Raw genomic sequence first — 17,196 nt, 5'->3', positions numbered from 1 at the left:
GCTGAGCTAATGTAACCTAATTGGATAAGCATAAGTTTAGATGCAAAGTGCAGAAACCTGCTTTTCATAATTCACTTTGTGCAATGAAAAATAAGTAGTCATGCAGAGTAATTTATTATGTGAATTCAGTTTATTTGCATGTCTTGCAGGGTGTTATTGTCATTGAAATAATAAATGCTGAGGTTATACAGTAGTAGAAATGTGCTTGTAATATAAGAAATGTTTGTTATAGTATAAAAAGCAGCACAGTCATATAAAAACACATCACCGCTGTTCACACACAACAGACTCCCCAAGTTCAATAGGATAATATTTTATCATATATAAGTCTTGCTTAGCTAAAGGCTTCAATTGTTCCTAGTTTGCTGCCCCTGAACATGTATGCATATCAGGAAAACTGAGTATTTTCCATTGGTGTTAGAACATAGAACATGTGTTATTTTTTTCCAATGGAAAAAAAACGATAGGAAATTCCTATGGTCTGTGTGCAACTCCGACAGAGAAAAAACCCACGCATGCTCAGAATCAAGTCGACGCATGCTTAGAAGCATTGAACTTAATTTTTCTGGGCTCGTCGTAGTGTTTTACGTCACCGCGTTTTGGACGGTTGGAATTTGGTCTGACAGTGTGTATGCAAGACAGCTTGAACGGAATTCTGACGAAAAATTCCATTGGATTTTAGGCCATCGGAAATTCCGATCGTGTGTACAGGGCATTACTTGATCTGCATGCTTGTTCCAGGTCAGTGTCTCAGATAATACTAAAGCCAGATACAGCCAGGCAACTAGCATTTTAGAAGCAAATTAGCAATGGCATCTCTTGTAAATTTTCAGTGATGCAGAAACACACTACAGTCCATTTAACATGGTTTCCTATGGATGTAGTTCACATTGGTTCATTTCATGGATTGGGACAGGGACTTTTTTCTGGGTTTTGGTTCCATAGACTTCAATGGATCAAAAACGTGTATTGAAAAACGCAAAATGCACCTGAAATATGCAAACTGCAACCTGGTGTGAATCAGGCTCCATTCACACTAATGCATTTTTGGATGCATTTTACATAAGTGCAAGGAATTTTGTTAACATGGTTTCCTATGGAACATGTTCACATCAATGCATTTTGTGCCTCTACGTTTTTGGAAAGGGTCAGGTACTTTTTTCACGCAAAAAAAGCAGTGTTTTGCATGTAATAGAATTCAATGGACCCCCATCCAAAACGCAAGTACCGCGATTTTGACGCGATTTGCGGTTTGCGTTTTTTTAACCTGTTTATAGCTGGTTGTTAAAGGAAATGTAAAAAAAAAAAAATTGCTGGCAAAAAAAAAAAAAAAAAAACTCAGCAAGCACCGCAAAAAGCACTGCAAAAAGGCTCAAAAGCAACATGCATAGGTGTGAATCGAGCCATATACTAAACTTTCCCATGTTCTTCTTCCGCTCTGTTCCTTCAGGGATCAAATCCAGTGTAAGGCTGGATTCACACCTATGCATTCTTTGTGCTTTTTGCATTTTGCAGATTTGCACCACAGAACGTGTTTCATAGGAAACCATGTTAAATGGACTGTAGTCCAAATCTGCAAAGTGCAAAAAGCATTAAAAATGCATAGGTGTGAATCCAGGCTAAAACCGGACATATATTGTGTGATTTTCTTTCCTGGGCTGCAGTAGACAAAATTGCTTGATTCCCATATCAACACAATCAGTGTTGGAGGGTAATCCCTCCCGTGGAGCTATTGTGTTCTCCTGGCGAGGGGCACAGGGAGCTGCTCCTGCCTGGAGAACACACAGCGATTATTTCTAGCCGCCATAGCCACTGGCAATAATCGCATGAAAAATCTGACATGCTGGTTGTACCCAATCCATCGATGGATAGACTTCATTACAGTCAACCTGCCCATACATAGTCGAATCACAATTGGTCTCTGCTGAAGCAGTTGAGATTCAAATCATCTATGGCCAGCTTAAGCTCTGTGTCAGATGGCGTCAGAGATTACACAGGGTGGATGATGCAATTATCTCCTTCAGGTGACATGATTCAGGCCTGGCAATTGGCTGCTAGAGTCGGAGCACTACCTGCTGGACGGAGGTCATACAGAGGGAATATGATGAAGGCAAGTTATGCCTCGTACACACGGTCGGAATTTTGACCGTGCAAAAGTCCGCCGAGAGACCATCGGAAGTCTGACGGAAAGAAAGAGAACAAGTTATCTATCTAATGTCCGTTGGACTTCCAACCAAAAAAGTGCGACGGAGGCTACAAACGGCCGGACTTTCCGAGAAAAAAAGCCTGTCTGACTTGTGTACGAGGCATAAGAGACCATCACTGTGTCTTGAGGCTTTCCACTTATGTCTTAGTTGGCTTTTGAAGTCATCATATTTGAAAAACAAAAGCAGAAATTTGATAAATTATGTGCTAACACTAATGAAAGATAAATGGAAATCAATAAAAACATAGAACATATTTGAAAAGAACTAAACTTTAAAAGTGAAATCTTGTGTTCAGATCAAAAACAGATAGATAGAAACGAATATGCAGGTCAGCACCTGAAACCCTAAAAAATGACGTGTCTGTGCCTACCACCTTCACTCTATCAAGATAACTCACAGTACCATTTAAAGAGGAACTCTGCACACCCCTGCAAAAATTAAAAGCCAACAGCTACACATACTGCAGCTGCTCACTTTTAATAATAGGACACTTACCTGTCCTGGAGTCCAGCGATGTTGGCACCGCAGCTGATGTTTCCATCAGCTGCCGCCATTACTGGTAAGAGAACCTGGCAGTGTAGTCTTTTGGCTTCACGACTGGGTCACTACTGCGCATGCATGAAGCGTGCTGCGCTCTCCTACTGGCCTGGCCGCGGGGGGGAGAAGGAGGGAGGAGGAGGGGGACCGAGCTGTGCAGGGCAGGACTTAGGGTGGTGGGGACTCCAGGGCTTGAGTCACTTCCGGGCCCTACCTTCTTTACATTACTTTAAATAGAACAAAATGATACATACACAGGCTATGTATTAGAGCTACACAATTCTGGATAAACTGAGAATAAAAATAGAGATCACGATTCTAAACAAACAACTAAACAAAATGACATAATTTATGTTAATTGCTGAAGTCTATTAAAAAATGTTTAATCTGAATTATTTAAAAAAAATATTGGGTTTGAATGAATGATTCAATTCCTCAATCAAATACACTTGTTTCATAGATAAATCAGCATTACGAATCTCCTGAATGAACGATTTAATGACAAATGTTTTTTGTCAGATGGAGAGGGATCATATAATTCCGCCGTACGAGCTGTCACGTCTGTCCATCGGTAGCCGCTGCAGCTATAAATAGTGTCATTCGGAATGCCTGCACATGCACAGAAGAATGAACGGGCTTAATGACGTCATCGCGACCGCGTTGCATAATGATGACGTGTAGTCATCAATAGTAAACATAGTGTTGTCCCGAAGGATATGAAAAAATAAATGATTAGCATATTATTGCAAAAAATTTAAGCTAAATGGGAGAGGCCCCCTATTGGGCGGGGCCCATGGGCTTGAGCCCAGTTAAGCGCAATGGTAAGTCCGGCCCAGGATCTGTGACATACTTTGCCTCTGTGAGGTCTCCTGGAAGTGGGGACAGGACACTCATGTTTGTTTTGCTGTCTGTGCCCCTGTCCAGAAGATGTCACCTCACTTTCTGTGCCTGTGACAATTGGATTTAGAAAATTTTGAGTTGTTGTAGAAACAAGGATTGGTGACAAATCTTCAGTGGAGACACCCTTTTCCCATGATTACTCTTACAGATCAAATTTCCCTTTTTAGGTGTAGATTTCTTCCCATTTCCTGTTGTCTCCCTCCATTTGTAAGTATGAGTCATTTGTAAGCCAGATGTTTAACTTGGGGACTGACTGTATAGATAAGGTTTTCTATTGTACATAAAATACCTACTGTCAGATAGGAACAACATACCTACTGTCAGGTAGGAACAACTAAGCTACTAATACGCTGTGAGCCAAGCCCTTTAGGATCAGACCAAATCTGTAGTCCAGGTGGCAGGGTTCCCTTGACTGTCGTTTACATTGGGCATTGTATAGCATTTTATTATTCTGGAATTATAGCACATAAGATTACCTACTGTCAGGTAAGAACAAAATAGAAGTAGAAAACAACTGAGCTACTAATATTATTTGAGACAAAGCCTGTGGGATCAGACCACATCTGGAGTCCAAGTGTCAGGGGTCTCTTGGCAGTCATTTATATTGGGCATCGTACAGCATTTTATGATTCTGGAACTATAGCACATAAGATTATTTGATTTCCTAAATGTATGCAATATCATTACTCAGGGATCCTAAAATGTTAAACAAAAATACTGAAGTTTAACGAGATGACACAGTACCTTGTAAGGAGACCAGTTCCGAGCCAAGGGTGAAAGAACTTGTATGGGAAAGCCTTGTCCATATGTTTGGAAGTACTTAATATTGCCTAAAAAAAATGTTTAAAATGTGTTTTATGAACAACAAACAACTTACACATATGAAAAAAAATACTAATTATAATCAGGGGGCAGAGCCGATACAACTGTGAGGGTCCCGGGGGCCTGGCACGGGCAGGGGAAGGCAGAACAGTTGAAGGGGAGCACTATAGAAACAATCTTGTCAGCTTCTGCTGCTCTGTGTCATTGAGCTCAGACATCAAGCTCTTTACTGCTACATCTGGCTACTATGTGCATGTGCACCCCTCATGTGAGCTACCTGTACTGTTATGTAGTGTGATAAACTGCAGCTCCTCTGTGTGTCAGCAACATGTCAGCTTTGTGGAAACAAGAGCTGAGACTAGGTAGGAAGACCTCATTTACAATTAGGGGCTGTGAAGGAAAGAGAAGGGGCTTGTTTGTGTACAGGGAGGGGCCAGAGCTTTGTGTATGAGGAGGGCTGACATATATTTGCAGGTGAGGGGGGCTGACATATATACAGGTGTTGGGCCTGACATATATAAAGGTGTGGGGAGGGGACTGACATATATAAGGTGTGAAGAGCTGACATATATACAGGTGTGGGGGGGGTAACTGGCATATATACAGGTGTGAGGGGCAGACATATATACAGGTGTGAAGGGCTGGCATATATACAGGTGTGCAGGGCTGACATATATACAGGTGTGAAGGGCTGGCATATATACAGGTGTGAAGGGCTGACATATATACAGGTGTGAAGGGCTGGCATATATACAGGTGTGAAGGGCTGACATATATACAGGTGTGAAGAGCTGACATATATACAGGTGTGAAGAGCTGACATATATACAGGAGTTAAGGGCTGACATATATACAGGTGTGAGGGGTTGACATATATACAGGTGTGAGGGGGGTGACATATATACAGGTTTGAAGGGGGGACTGAGTGCGTACAGCTGTGACAGGGGTTGAGTGCGTAAAGGTGTGGCAGGGACTGAGTGAGTACAGGTGGGATGGCCGTTGTGTAGATTCAGTGGGATGGCCCATGGGCAGACCCTGGGGAATGTTAGTGGTCCGGCTTGGGGGGGGCAGGCCTAAAACTTTGTAAGGTGCCCAAAAATTTCTGATGGCTGCCCTGATTATCATTACCATTATACATGCATGTAAATAAAGCAAAAATCGACATGTGTATCTTAAAGCCCAATTTGTTTTAATTGTACACAGTTTAGGGAAGAGTTAAAACCTCTGTCTGTGTCCCCTAGCGGGAATTTTCTCTTACTTCCTGTGGCAACGTGTCAAAGGGATAGGAAGTGGAAGTCTCTTGAATGGGAGTGAAGACAGAAAAATATTTTTAATAGAGTTTGGAAGGGTTAGAATATCTGCAGAGTTTTATTATTTCTTGTTCCTTCCTTTCATTGAGGCACATGTTGTACTTATTTATTGTCCTGAATAAACAAAGATGCTGAATCAGACATCACAGCTAAGGCATCTCCAGTGACACGCGTCCAGGATCATTAAGGCCTGGAAATACTGTATATGTTCTGTGGTTTTTGTCTTATGAGGAGGTAAAATGTTCTGGGGGTATACGGTACGCACTCCTGACCCCTGCACAGTGCACTTTGTTTGTTACACTCTTCTCTCTGCTGCGCTCTGTGCTTTACATAATCTCGATCCTTGGAATATGTATGCTATATTGTTCAGCACACACTGCACCTGCTCTCTGTGCATTACATACTACTGACCCTGGCATTCTGTATAATACATTCTCCTGAGCTCTGATTCTGCCTCCTAGAGAGTTTGTGAATATTATTGTATCCCTCTACCTGTCCTGTGGCTACCTGTCCATTATAAGGATCCAATAGCTCACCAACAAAATTGTAGGTCTCTAAGGTCTTTTTACTATTGATGCAATGCTCAAAACTGGAGAGTGGGTTAAGGGGTACAGGATACCCCTTAAGCACAAAATAAGAGGACAGATAACCAAATCAGACTTGGGTTCTTTGAGATTGACGTCTAAAAAATGGACAGAGGACAGCCAGGTCAATCTGTGACCCTTTAAGAGCAGTACACAGTGGGGCTGATTTACTAAAACTGGAGCGTGCAAAATTTATTGCAGCTCTGCATAGAAACCAATCAGCTTCCACGTTTTTTGTCAAAGCTTAATTGAACAAGCTCAGGTTAGAAGCTGATTGGCTACCATGCACAGCTGCACCAGATTTTGCATTCTCCAGTTTTAGTAAATCAAACCAGATTCTTTGCAATCCTCTTTAGACAAGAGTATGGCCCCGTACACACGTCCGAGGAACTCGACGGGCAAAACACATCGTTTTGCCCGTCGAGTTCCTTGTGAAGCCGCCGAGGATCTCGGCGAGCCGAAATTTGCCATTGAACAACGAGGAAATAGAGAACATGTTCTCTATTTCCTCGCCGAGGTTCTCGTCGGCTTCCTCGGCCGAAAGTGTACACACGGCCGGGTTTCTCGGCAGAATTCAGCTCTGAACCGAGTTTCTGGCTGAATTCTGCAGAGAAACTCGGTCGTGTGTACGGGGCCTAAGTCTGTTTATCCCAGATTCTTTCAGGTATCTGCTCCAACTTTAACTTGGAAATTGTTCTGGAAAGGTGCTCCCAAACATCTATAATCTCTCCAGACCATACCTCTGAATGTAGCTGCTCAGGGATTGGCTAGCTCAGGTAAATATCAAAGACCTAGTGGTTAATCCTTCCACACAGATTACTGGAACCTCCTTCCAGTAACAGGCTAAAGCAATCAACCTACCAGACTTAGGGAAAACCAACAGAGCCCAAAACAGTTAAGCATTAGCTTAAGCTGGTTACAGCCTAGCAGTTACACATTTTAAATTAATTAGATACAGTACAAAACAGCATAAAGCAGGGTTGTCATAAGTGCAATATATCCACAAACAACATTACACTCCTGAGGGTGTCCCAAGTCTTTCACATCCCTAGTATTGTCCTTGCATTACACACAGCAATGGCAATCTGACAGAAGTTCTATCTCTGGCCTACTCTATACAAATATTAAAAAATAAAGTCATGTCTGATCTTGGACTTTTAGGTCTCTAAATATATATTCAACTTTTAAGGCCACCAACTGACAAAATAAAACGAGGAAAACTGTTACTTCTAGAATGGAGACTAGCACCAGGAAATAGTGTAGAATGACCTGAAAATTTAAGCAGCACATCCATCATCAGCTTTGTCATCAATGGGACAGTGGATGACAGAGAGTGTACTGAAGGAAATATTAAGCAAAGATTAGTGGATCTTTAAGCAAAGATCTTTAAGCAAATATTAGTCAAAGGACAAGAAATACAGTATGAACAAGAACATATGAATGTAAGACTGGGGTTAAATAGCTGCATGTATAGTTACATACAATGGCTCCTCTGCTTTTTATATCCATAGCATAGGATCAATTAATGTCATATTTATTGCCATAGTATACATTTCTAATGGAGAATGTCAAGGTATTTATGGTATGTAAAGACTTTTTTGAGCATATTGAGGTCAGCTCACCTCTACAGTCTCTGCATGGTATAATATCAAGAAAGGTACCGGTCCAGCCCATATTTTCATAAGAGGAAGATGTCGAAATTTTTCTGTGTTTTCAGCCAGTTCACAGAAGAAATCTGGGAAGTACATGACAAGTATAAATAATGTAAACAAAGAATAGTCTAGTTCCAAATTGGTGTGATTGTGTCTTCACAGGGGTTTTTCTACTTTACTCATAGAGTTATTTATTCCCATAACCATTCAGTAGTTAAAGGGGTGGTTCCCCCTAAAACACATTGCTAACAATAGATTCCTAAGACCCGTTACACTGCGGGTAGGCTGGCTTTTTTTTTTTTTTTTTTTAGTACATACCGATATCTCCCCGTCTCGTTCCTTGTCGGTGGGCGTTCCTAGTTGATTGACGTTCCTCGGAGGGGCGCGTACGTGACGTCACGACTTTCCGAAAGAAGCCGAACGTCGCTGCGCATGCGCCGTATAGAGCCGACTCTATACGGCGCATGCGCAGCGACGTTCGGCTTCTTTCGGAAAGTCGTGACGTCACGTACGCGCCCCTCCGAGGAACGTCAATCAACTAGTTCCGCCCACCGCCTAGGGACGAGACGGGGAGATCTCGGTATGTACGAAAAAAAAAAAAAAAAAGCCAGCCTACCCGCAGTGTAACGGGTCTTAGGAATCTATTGTTAGAAATTAGTTTTAGGGGGAACCACCGCTTTAAAGGGTTGTAAAGGTTCCTCTTTTATTCTCTAAATAGGTTCCTTTAAGCTAGTGCATTGTTGGTTCACTTACCTTTTCCTTCGATTTTCCTTCTAAATGTTCTTTAAATCTTTGTTTAAATTTCTCACTTCCTGTTTCTCCTCATTAAGCTTTCCACCATCATCCGAGCGGTGGAAAGTCATTTAGAACAGCTTACTGAACACCTTACTGAGGAGGAACAGGAAGTGAGAAATTCAGACAAAGAAAACAAAGAAAAAACACATTTAGGAGGGTAATTGAAGGAAAGGGTAAGTGAACCAACAATGCACTAGCTTAAAGTAACCTATTTAGAAAATAAAAAACAAACCTTTACAACCCCTTTAAAGTCACACAAGCAACAAACATATGTCTGAAGAATTTAATCTATTACTTTATACATCATCAGCAAGCAATTTGTAAATTTGTGTTTAGCCGGTGTTGTGGTCCAAGAAGGCCTGCCACACTGTATAATGTATAGCTAGATTCTGAAGTGCAGTACGGTGTGTCAGATAGAATAACTTTTTCTTTTTTTATTGAAACAAAAAGTGGGACTTTTTTTGCTATAGGGAAGACAAATATTTAAATGATTCAAGTAAGCCAAGAAAAGACACTGGGCTCCATTTACTAAAGCAGATTGCATGCGGTTTTTTAGGTGATCTGACACATTTTCCCAAATATCGCATGCAATACTGAAAACGTCAATTTACTATCCCTTTATGCAATATTTACTTAAAAAAAAAAGAAGAAAATATGTCCTCGGATTTCATTTTAAATATCTGATCATCTTACCCTACATTAATACATAAATCTGTTCAAAACTAAATGTGACTCTGAGGGCCAATATATTATATATTTTTATATGCCTTTATATTTTCTGTACCTTCTTATCGTGTGTAACCCATTCCCTACCCCATTGAGTATTCTCCATGTAACCTTCCTTCTGAACCTCACATTCTAATGTTTCACCCCCTGGCAGACAGGCATTCTCTCATATTGATCTTATGTTGTACAATGCTAAAACTATGTTTGAGTTTATAACTTATTTGACAAGAGGTATAATTTATCATTGCCCACTTCTATATCTAGCCTTCCTATATCAAGCCTAAGAACAAAAGCTGGACAGCCGCACTCCAAAATTTTCTTTAAAAGAGATGTCTTTATTTTCAACTGTGCATACAGTCACTGCAAGCCCACAAAAATCAGTATGGCCAACGTTTCGCACTGGCGTCAGTGCTTAGTCATGGTTTTTTTGCTATTACCGCATTGCCAGCACCCTGGTGGTTCAACAACCCCTGATCATCACGAGGCTCACCTGGAGCGGTGAGAATTCTGTCTGTATATCAAGCCTAAGTGGGAAATCCACCTCTTTAGGCTTGACCTGTTTGGACCAAATAACCACATCCTGAATCAGCTACATTTGTTCCTAGAAATTAATGAAGATCCTATTACCAAAAATACCTTTTGAGATGCAATGATGCATTTAACAGGGGATGCTTAAATCCACTATTTTCTTTATTAAAAATCCTCTTGCCAGGCAAATGAGTAACTAACCAAGACCTGTGATGTCGCTGAATCTCTATTCAAAGCAAACCAAACTGAATTGAATCGAATGGCTTTGAAGAATGTGTCTGGACTATATATAACTATATATAATCAAGTTACATGAGAATGCTAAACAGAAACTGTTATTAGTCAAACAGAAGTCTTTTGAGTATAGCAACCACTCTAGCAAATGACTAGACTATGGGGCAGATCCACAAAGATCTGCCCCGGCGCATCGTATCTGAGATACGCTACGCCGCCGTACCTTACCTGGCTTTAAATGAAATCCATAAAGATTTTGCGCCGTAAGTTACGGCGGCGTAGTGTATCTCAAGCGGCGTAACGGCGCGGAATTCAAATGCGGCAAGTAGGGGGCGTGTTTCATTTAAATGAAGCGCGTCCCCGCGCCGAACCAACTGCGCATGCTCTGTTCCTAAATTTCCCAAGGACGTCATTGTTTTGACGTGGACGTAAATTACGTCCATCCCGATTCACAGACGACTTACGCAAACGAAAAAAAAAATTCAAATTAAACGCGGGAACAACGGCCATACTTAACATAGCAGGTGTAACTATAGGCCACGAAATAGCAGCTTTAACTATACGCCGGAAAAAGACGAACGGAAATGACATAAAAGAATGCAACGGCCACTCGTACGTTCGTGGATCGTTGGAAATAGCTAATTTGCATACTCGACGCGGAAAACGACGTGAATGTCACCCAGCGGACGCCGAAGAATTGCATCTTAGATCCCAAGGCGTTTGAAGACGTACGCCTGTCGGATCTAACCCAGATGCTGCCGTATCTTGTTTTGAGGATTCAAAACAGAGATACGACGCGGGTAATTTGAAAGTACGCCGGCGTATCAGTAGATACGCCGGCGTACTCGCTTTGTGGATCTGCCCCTATATTTCTAAGCAGCAATGACCTCCTACCTTAGTTTTTAAAATTTGTAGTGCAGAGGGCCCAAACAATTGATGATAATTCCTGGAGGCCGCTATGTTATTCACCTGCAAATATCACCTGCCCATCCTGAAACTGACCATATTGTTTAAAGTTGAACATTTTGCAAAATTTCAGCACCTCTTAGATAACTTATCCTTATGGAACAACCCTATATTAGAACAACTTAGCCTAGTTCCCGATACTGTAATAAATAAATCCAATAGTAATCTAACCCTTGCAGACATTTACTGGAAGGGAACAGTTTACTCAATCATGCAATTACAGTAAAGACATGATTTACCCTGTAATTTCATCAATCGATTCCTACAACTGTGCCACAACATGGAGGCACAATTCAGGTTCCAGATAAACTCATCTGTAGCTTCTAATAGAACATTTCAGGTCAACGCCCAAAGAGTTAATATTTGCTGACAATTTCCACATGAGTCACACTAAGCTGGGTAAAACTTCTCTAGCCATTACAACTGAAGGACAGATCCTACTACCTTGTTTGTCTGCAGAGAAATGGGAAGCTGAAAGGCTGCTGGTCAGGCATCTGGGTGGATCTCAACATTATTGTTGGGATCCCTGCAAAGTCTGGACCAGGTCTTTGATGTCAGCCAACAGCAGACTTGAGCCCGCTGTCGGCTGAATCTGGGTTACAGGAGTGCAGAACAAAGTGCACACCTGTGACTCATGGGTGAAGTTTGTCCATACTTCTCCTTTAAAGATAAAGAAGCTGCAAAGGGGAGACCAACAGCTAGCAAGCAATGACAATGTTTGCTTATACAGAAAGAAGTTCTAACAAAAAAATTGGGGGGTTATGCAAATAAGACATTGTAGCACACCACTGCAATCCATCACAGCACAGAACAGCGCAATTTAGCAAAGATCATCCAAATCTCTCAGTATACACAGTACAGATTCCCAACTCTCCCTGGGAGTTCCAACATGTTCTAACAATATGGCTACTTTGCGCCCAGGATTTTACAGTGAGGCAGCTGGATTATGAAATTCCCCAATCACTGGCCCTTCTGAGGCCCATCATTCAAAGGGCGTGCAATGCAATATGGTTTAAAAAAGGCTCCACCCAGTGAAATCACACAAAAAATGCACGTGAACATGAATCCCATGGATTTGGTGCAAAACCACAGTTGACACAAATCTCAACATTATCCCTACTGATCCTCTGTCTATCACTAATGCCAGGGACCACCAAGAGGATGATAACAATGATGGACTGTAAAGTTGCACTATTTCTACAGCCTCCATCTCTAAGTTGGCAAAAGCAACAGCAACATTTGTGCATCATCTTTGTAAAAATAAATTGTCTACCACAAGTGTGAGACATTTCGCTTTGTAAGAAGAATTACTATTGGATCAGTGATAGTTTTATGTCCTATTTGCTGCTGCTTGTGCTGTTTCAATTAGATCACCTTCTGTAACCACAAGCCCCCACTAGTACTACTCCCAAATTATAGTCACAGAGAAAGTTTCTTTATTTGCCTTGTTATTTCCGCTGCCGCAGCTCTCAAAAACAGATATTTACATGTTCATGATCATACACACTGCTCTATAATATTTTTAAATTTGTATTTTTTTTGAATGATTGCACTAGGATGGCAGCTCATTTAAGTATGGTATTTTTATACTTTCTTTTAAAAGTATCCATTCTAACACTAAAATGAAATTCACTTGAAAACCTGCTAAGGTCTCATTGGCTTAGAGATGTGGACAAAACAGAGTTTTTTTTAACACTCCTGGACAGTGCTGACAGGAAAATCCACGCCGGGAGAAGACAGTCATTATCGAAGTGGCTATAGCAGCTGCTAGTGATGATCTCAATCGATCAACTTGGTACATCCTGCCCATACATGGTTCTTGGCCAGTTCAGATTCCAACCGTCTATGGCTAGCCTAAGAATTTAAATGTGTTTTAGGTTCTGTAGGTTTTGGCACAACCTGCCACTTCCATTTAATTCAACTGCAATACTTAAAAAAACGCACACTGAACGCATAAAAACAATGCCATAGGCGCATTATTGATGCTTTCAGCATGTTATCGAAGCATGTAAAGTGTTCCCTTTCCCTTGTGAAAAAAGCTGAAAACCAGAGGTGGTGTTTGGCCAGTGTTTATTAAAGCAACAAACGCACTTAAAATGTATCTTAAACACTGGGTAACTTTATAGTTGCGTTAACCCTTATTAGTCATATTTTGCCGCATCACTAAGTCCACCTGAAAGTGGAGTATGAAGCCTCGTACACACGCTCGGTTTTCTCGGCAAGAACCAGCAAGAATACTGCTGGCAGAGCTTTCTTGCCGAGTATACCGAGCGTGTGTATGAGGCTTTCAGGTTTCTCGTCAAGAAAACTGCCTAAAATTTAGACGAGAAAAATAGAGAACATGTTCTCTATTTTCTCGTTGTGATTCTCAGCAGTGTTTTCCTGCCGAGAAACCCGAAAGTGTGTATACTTACCTGTCGCTGTGGAAACCCGCGCATGCTCGAAATGACTTTGACGCATGCGCGGTAGGGTGCAGCAAAATGGCGGCGAGGGCATCGATTGTGACAAGCGCATGCTCGTTGTACGCGATGACGTCACCGCGTCTGTACACTTGGGCGGCAAGAGATTCTTGCCAAGAATCTCGTCAGGAAAAACAACAGTTTTTTCCTGACGAGATTCTGGCCCGTGTGTACAGGGCTTGAGAGTTGAGGCGATGAACCTGGCAAAATCATTGGGGAAAACATGCTTAGACATTCCTCCATCAATATTTGTGACACTACAAAATATTTGTATAACTGGTAATAGAACAGCAAACGGCTAAGACCCAAATCTTCATTTTGTGCACATCAACTTAGCTACATATACTTTGCATCACTACCTGTTCACTACCAGAGAGTTAGCTCTCACAAGCAGGCCTCTGATAACCTTTGTGCTATTTTTCTGTATAATTTAAACCACTATGGATATGGTACAATATAATATTAATAATATAAATAGCTATAACATAAAATATCTACCTCTTCCACTTGGTTTAAACTGCAAAGCATTTCCAATCAAGGGGAAACAAGGACTAACCCCTGGAATTGGCCTCATTATATTCCATTTGTGAATATAGTCGCTCAGAAATGGCATAATGGCGATGACCAGTATGGTCAAAAGGATAACAGCTGCAGAAACCCAGACTAGCAACTGGACCTCTCCAGTGTACGCCATATTTAAATAGGAGCCTTCCAATTCTATTCTTTGCAATCTTTTTCTTGAGAAGAATCACCCAACCCAGCAGTGTAGCGTGAAATTCTTGTAGTGAAAGTTTCCAGACGTATGTTGAAATGTGTCTTCTGTAGGAATATATATCTACTGTAAGATATAATATTGAGTATTTAATGTTACATTGTACTTTTCTTCTCTGGGTTTTGTGAAACATTAACAATGCTTAGATTATCTAATCAGTGAAGACTAAATTATGCCAAGTATTGATCTCATGTCAAGGCCGTGCATTATTTTTAGCAGCTATCAAGTGTTTGACATATGTGTCCATCAGTGTAGGAGCACTGTACGGAAACACATATACCTAATCCAACAGGGTATGAGAACACAATAATTATATTTTTCAAGTCAAGTCAAATTTACAGATAATGCAAGAGTTTATAGTTCAGAAATTCTCATTCTTAATGGGAATCCCCTAGCCCCATACAGTCATAGAAACCTGAAAATCATTTATAATAATTTACATTTAATACCACATTCCAAAGAACAACTTTTTTTAATCAATTTTCAGCAGAATTCAATACAATTTTGCAGTTGGAATTTGGAAGACTCCGTTTGCTGGTAATGGGTGTCAGTAATAACTCTGTGAATGAATCAATACTGTCATTTCTCTATTGCCCATTGAGATACACAGAAACGGAGTATGAATTAGAACCATAAATTACATAGACAATAGGACAATGAGCTATACTGACCAGCCATTCTCAACCAGAAACCCTTGGGTTTCTTCAGAGGTTGCTAGGTGTTCCTTCCGCATTTGCTGATTGACCTTTTATTTGATGGTGTCTGCATAGTTCTAAGGCCAACACCACTTGTCAAGCCAGCTGCAGGACACCAATGTCTTTTTCATTGTCTGTAAGGGTGGCCTTCTGGCCACCACTATGATGGGGGCATTCTTTCCATGGGCCACCAATGTATAGAATGTTTTTCCCAATGACTCCCAGAGAGTTGCTATTATCAGGTGTTCCCTGAGACCTAAGAAGGGTTCCGCTAAAATAAAATGCTTGAGAAAGGCTGATATAGATCATAAGACCATGAGTTACTTAGCACCACCTACAGAAAAATGATCACTAGTGCAAATTAAACTGTAGATCAGCCCTAGGTTATATATGTCCCACCGCAGGCATCCCCCTGTCATTTTCTTAGCAGAGTAGACATCCTCCTTCTCTAGGACTGTTGTTTTGGGACATTTGCAATTTTATCAATCAAGTAGCTGCTGGTAGAGTCAAACCAAACTTTTCTAGTAACACAATGGAGAATCCTGCTCTCCTCATTTATACTGATAGTACTGTGAATATTATTCACGTCTTAAGCCCACATCATCTCTATGCAATTTAATACTAAATAAGGCCTGAAAAAGCTGTTCTGGTAAAGTATTATATTATTACATGGGGGAGTCGACTGGACCCCACTGGTGGATTGGCTTTACTGTGGGCCCCAGGCTGTTTAGGATTTATGGTCCACGCTCATGGAATCATGCATAAAGGGTCAGACATTTGTGTTTTTCTTCTAACATTAGTGAAACATTTCTGCTGATTTGGCATGCAGTGTTTGAATTTTGAATTAGATCCAATGCTGCATTATACTTTTTTCAAATAACTCATATGTCGCAGGTAACAATTCTTCTAGGGTACAGGATGTGTGCATCTCTATTGTGTATGATCATCTGATAATCTTTTTGACTGCATTACCAAGACTGCAATGCTAATCACCTTCTGACAAAAGCCAAAGTCTTGCAAAGAAGAAATTCACCTAATACGAAAAGTAATAAAATGCAGATTTTTTTTTTTAGCATTCCCCATGGGCCCCCTTGGAGCCTAGCATCTGAGGCAACCACCTAATCTGCTCTTATTATATTTGGTTACAGTTTCAACCCTTTATGTAAATTACAGTAATTGTACTTGCCTGATGGATACAAGGTGGGTATAGGCTGGAAGGACATTTCAACACTAATGTGACAGCAATTGATAATTTCCTTCTACAATGTTTGGGATCAGGGTAAATCAAAATGACAAAAAAAAAACCTAAGGAGAGGACTGCTCAAATGTTATCTTTGCAGGAAATAATAAAGTGCATAAAGTACATAATTCATACATAAATATAAGGAAAAACAACTTCTAATTCAAAATGGAGGCTCTCATAGACTCATAGCTCTCATAGTTAACGTGTTACTAAACCCACAACCGTAAAATCAGTCTGTATATGAAGTAATGCATGCTTGTTGTACTCACTATGGAACCTAGGGGGTCAGTCCTCTACATTGTGTAAAAAGGCTGTTTAATCCCATCTTCTCTGATCCTCCCCTTCTTCCACTGTCCCCAATCCATCCCCTGTTAAAACAAAGCCTTTGGAGTCACCCCGCACATGCTTAGTTTGGTGTTTTATTGCTAAAGATTTTTTTCTTGGGAGGGTGCATGTGATTAGCACAAGGACAATCAGCACTGTACAGACAGAGGGTCAGGGGTCCTGCAAGCCTCATAGAACAGTCAGAGTAGAATGAAAACTTCTTAATTTATCCACTATTATATGTTCCAACATGGAGGCTCTCATAGATTAGAGTTAGAATCTCACTATACAGAGTGGCCTTGACAAGGCAGTACAGCTTTCACAAATATTTTCACTGGCTAGATGGTAAATGTGCTAGGAAATATTTTGTTTATTTTGCTCTGTGCTCTCTTTTCTTTTCCTGCTTTTCTTTTTAGTCTTCTCTTCTCGACTCCATCATATA

General features: G+C 40.8%; 1 protein-coding gene across 2 annotated transcripts in view; it reads right to left on the bottom strand.

Moving 5' to 3' along the window:
- Positions 1 to 14,540, bottom strand: part of LOC120921889 (cytochrome P450 4V2-like) — a 75,968-nt gene extending 61,428 nt beyond the window's left edge. For both annotated transcript variants that reach the window (XM_040334388.1, XM_040334397.1), the window contains exons 1-3: positions 14,219 to 14,540; positions 7,983 to 8,095; positions 4,389 to 4,474 (exon numbers count right to left, since the gene is read on the bottom strand). In XM_040334388.1, coding sequence (XP_040190322.1) covers positions 4,389 to 4,474; positions 7,983 to 8,095; positions 14,219 to 14,414 — 395 coding nt within the window. In that variant the 5' untranslated portion in view covers positions 14,415 to 14,540. The remainder of the gene's footprint in view (positions 1 to 4,388; positions 4,475 to 7,982; positions 8,096 to 14,218) is intronic.
- Between the last annotated feature and the right edge of the window lie 2,656 nt (positions 14,541 to 17,196).

The sequence above is a fragment of the Rana temporaria genome, chromosome 1 (genome assembly GCF_905171775.1).
Source record: "Rana temporaria chromosome 1, aRanTem1.1, whole genome shotgun sequence".
In the NCBI taxonomy this organism is placed as follows: Eukaryota; Metazoa; Chordata; class Amphibia; order Anura; family Ranidae; genus Rana; species Rana temporaria.
Note: the sequence above shows the minus strand (reverse complement) of the source record. Positions and strands in the feature narration are given on the sequence as shown.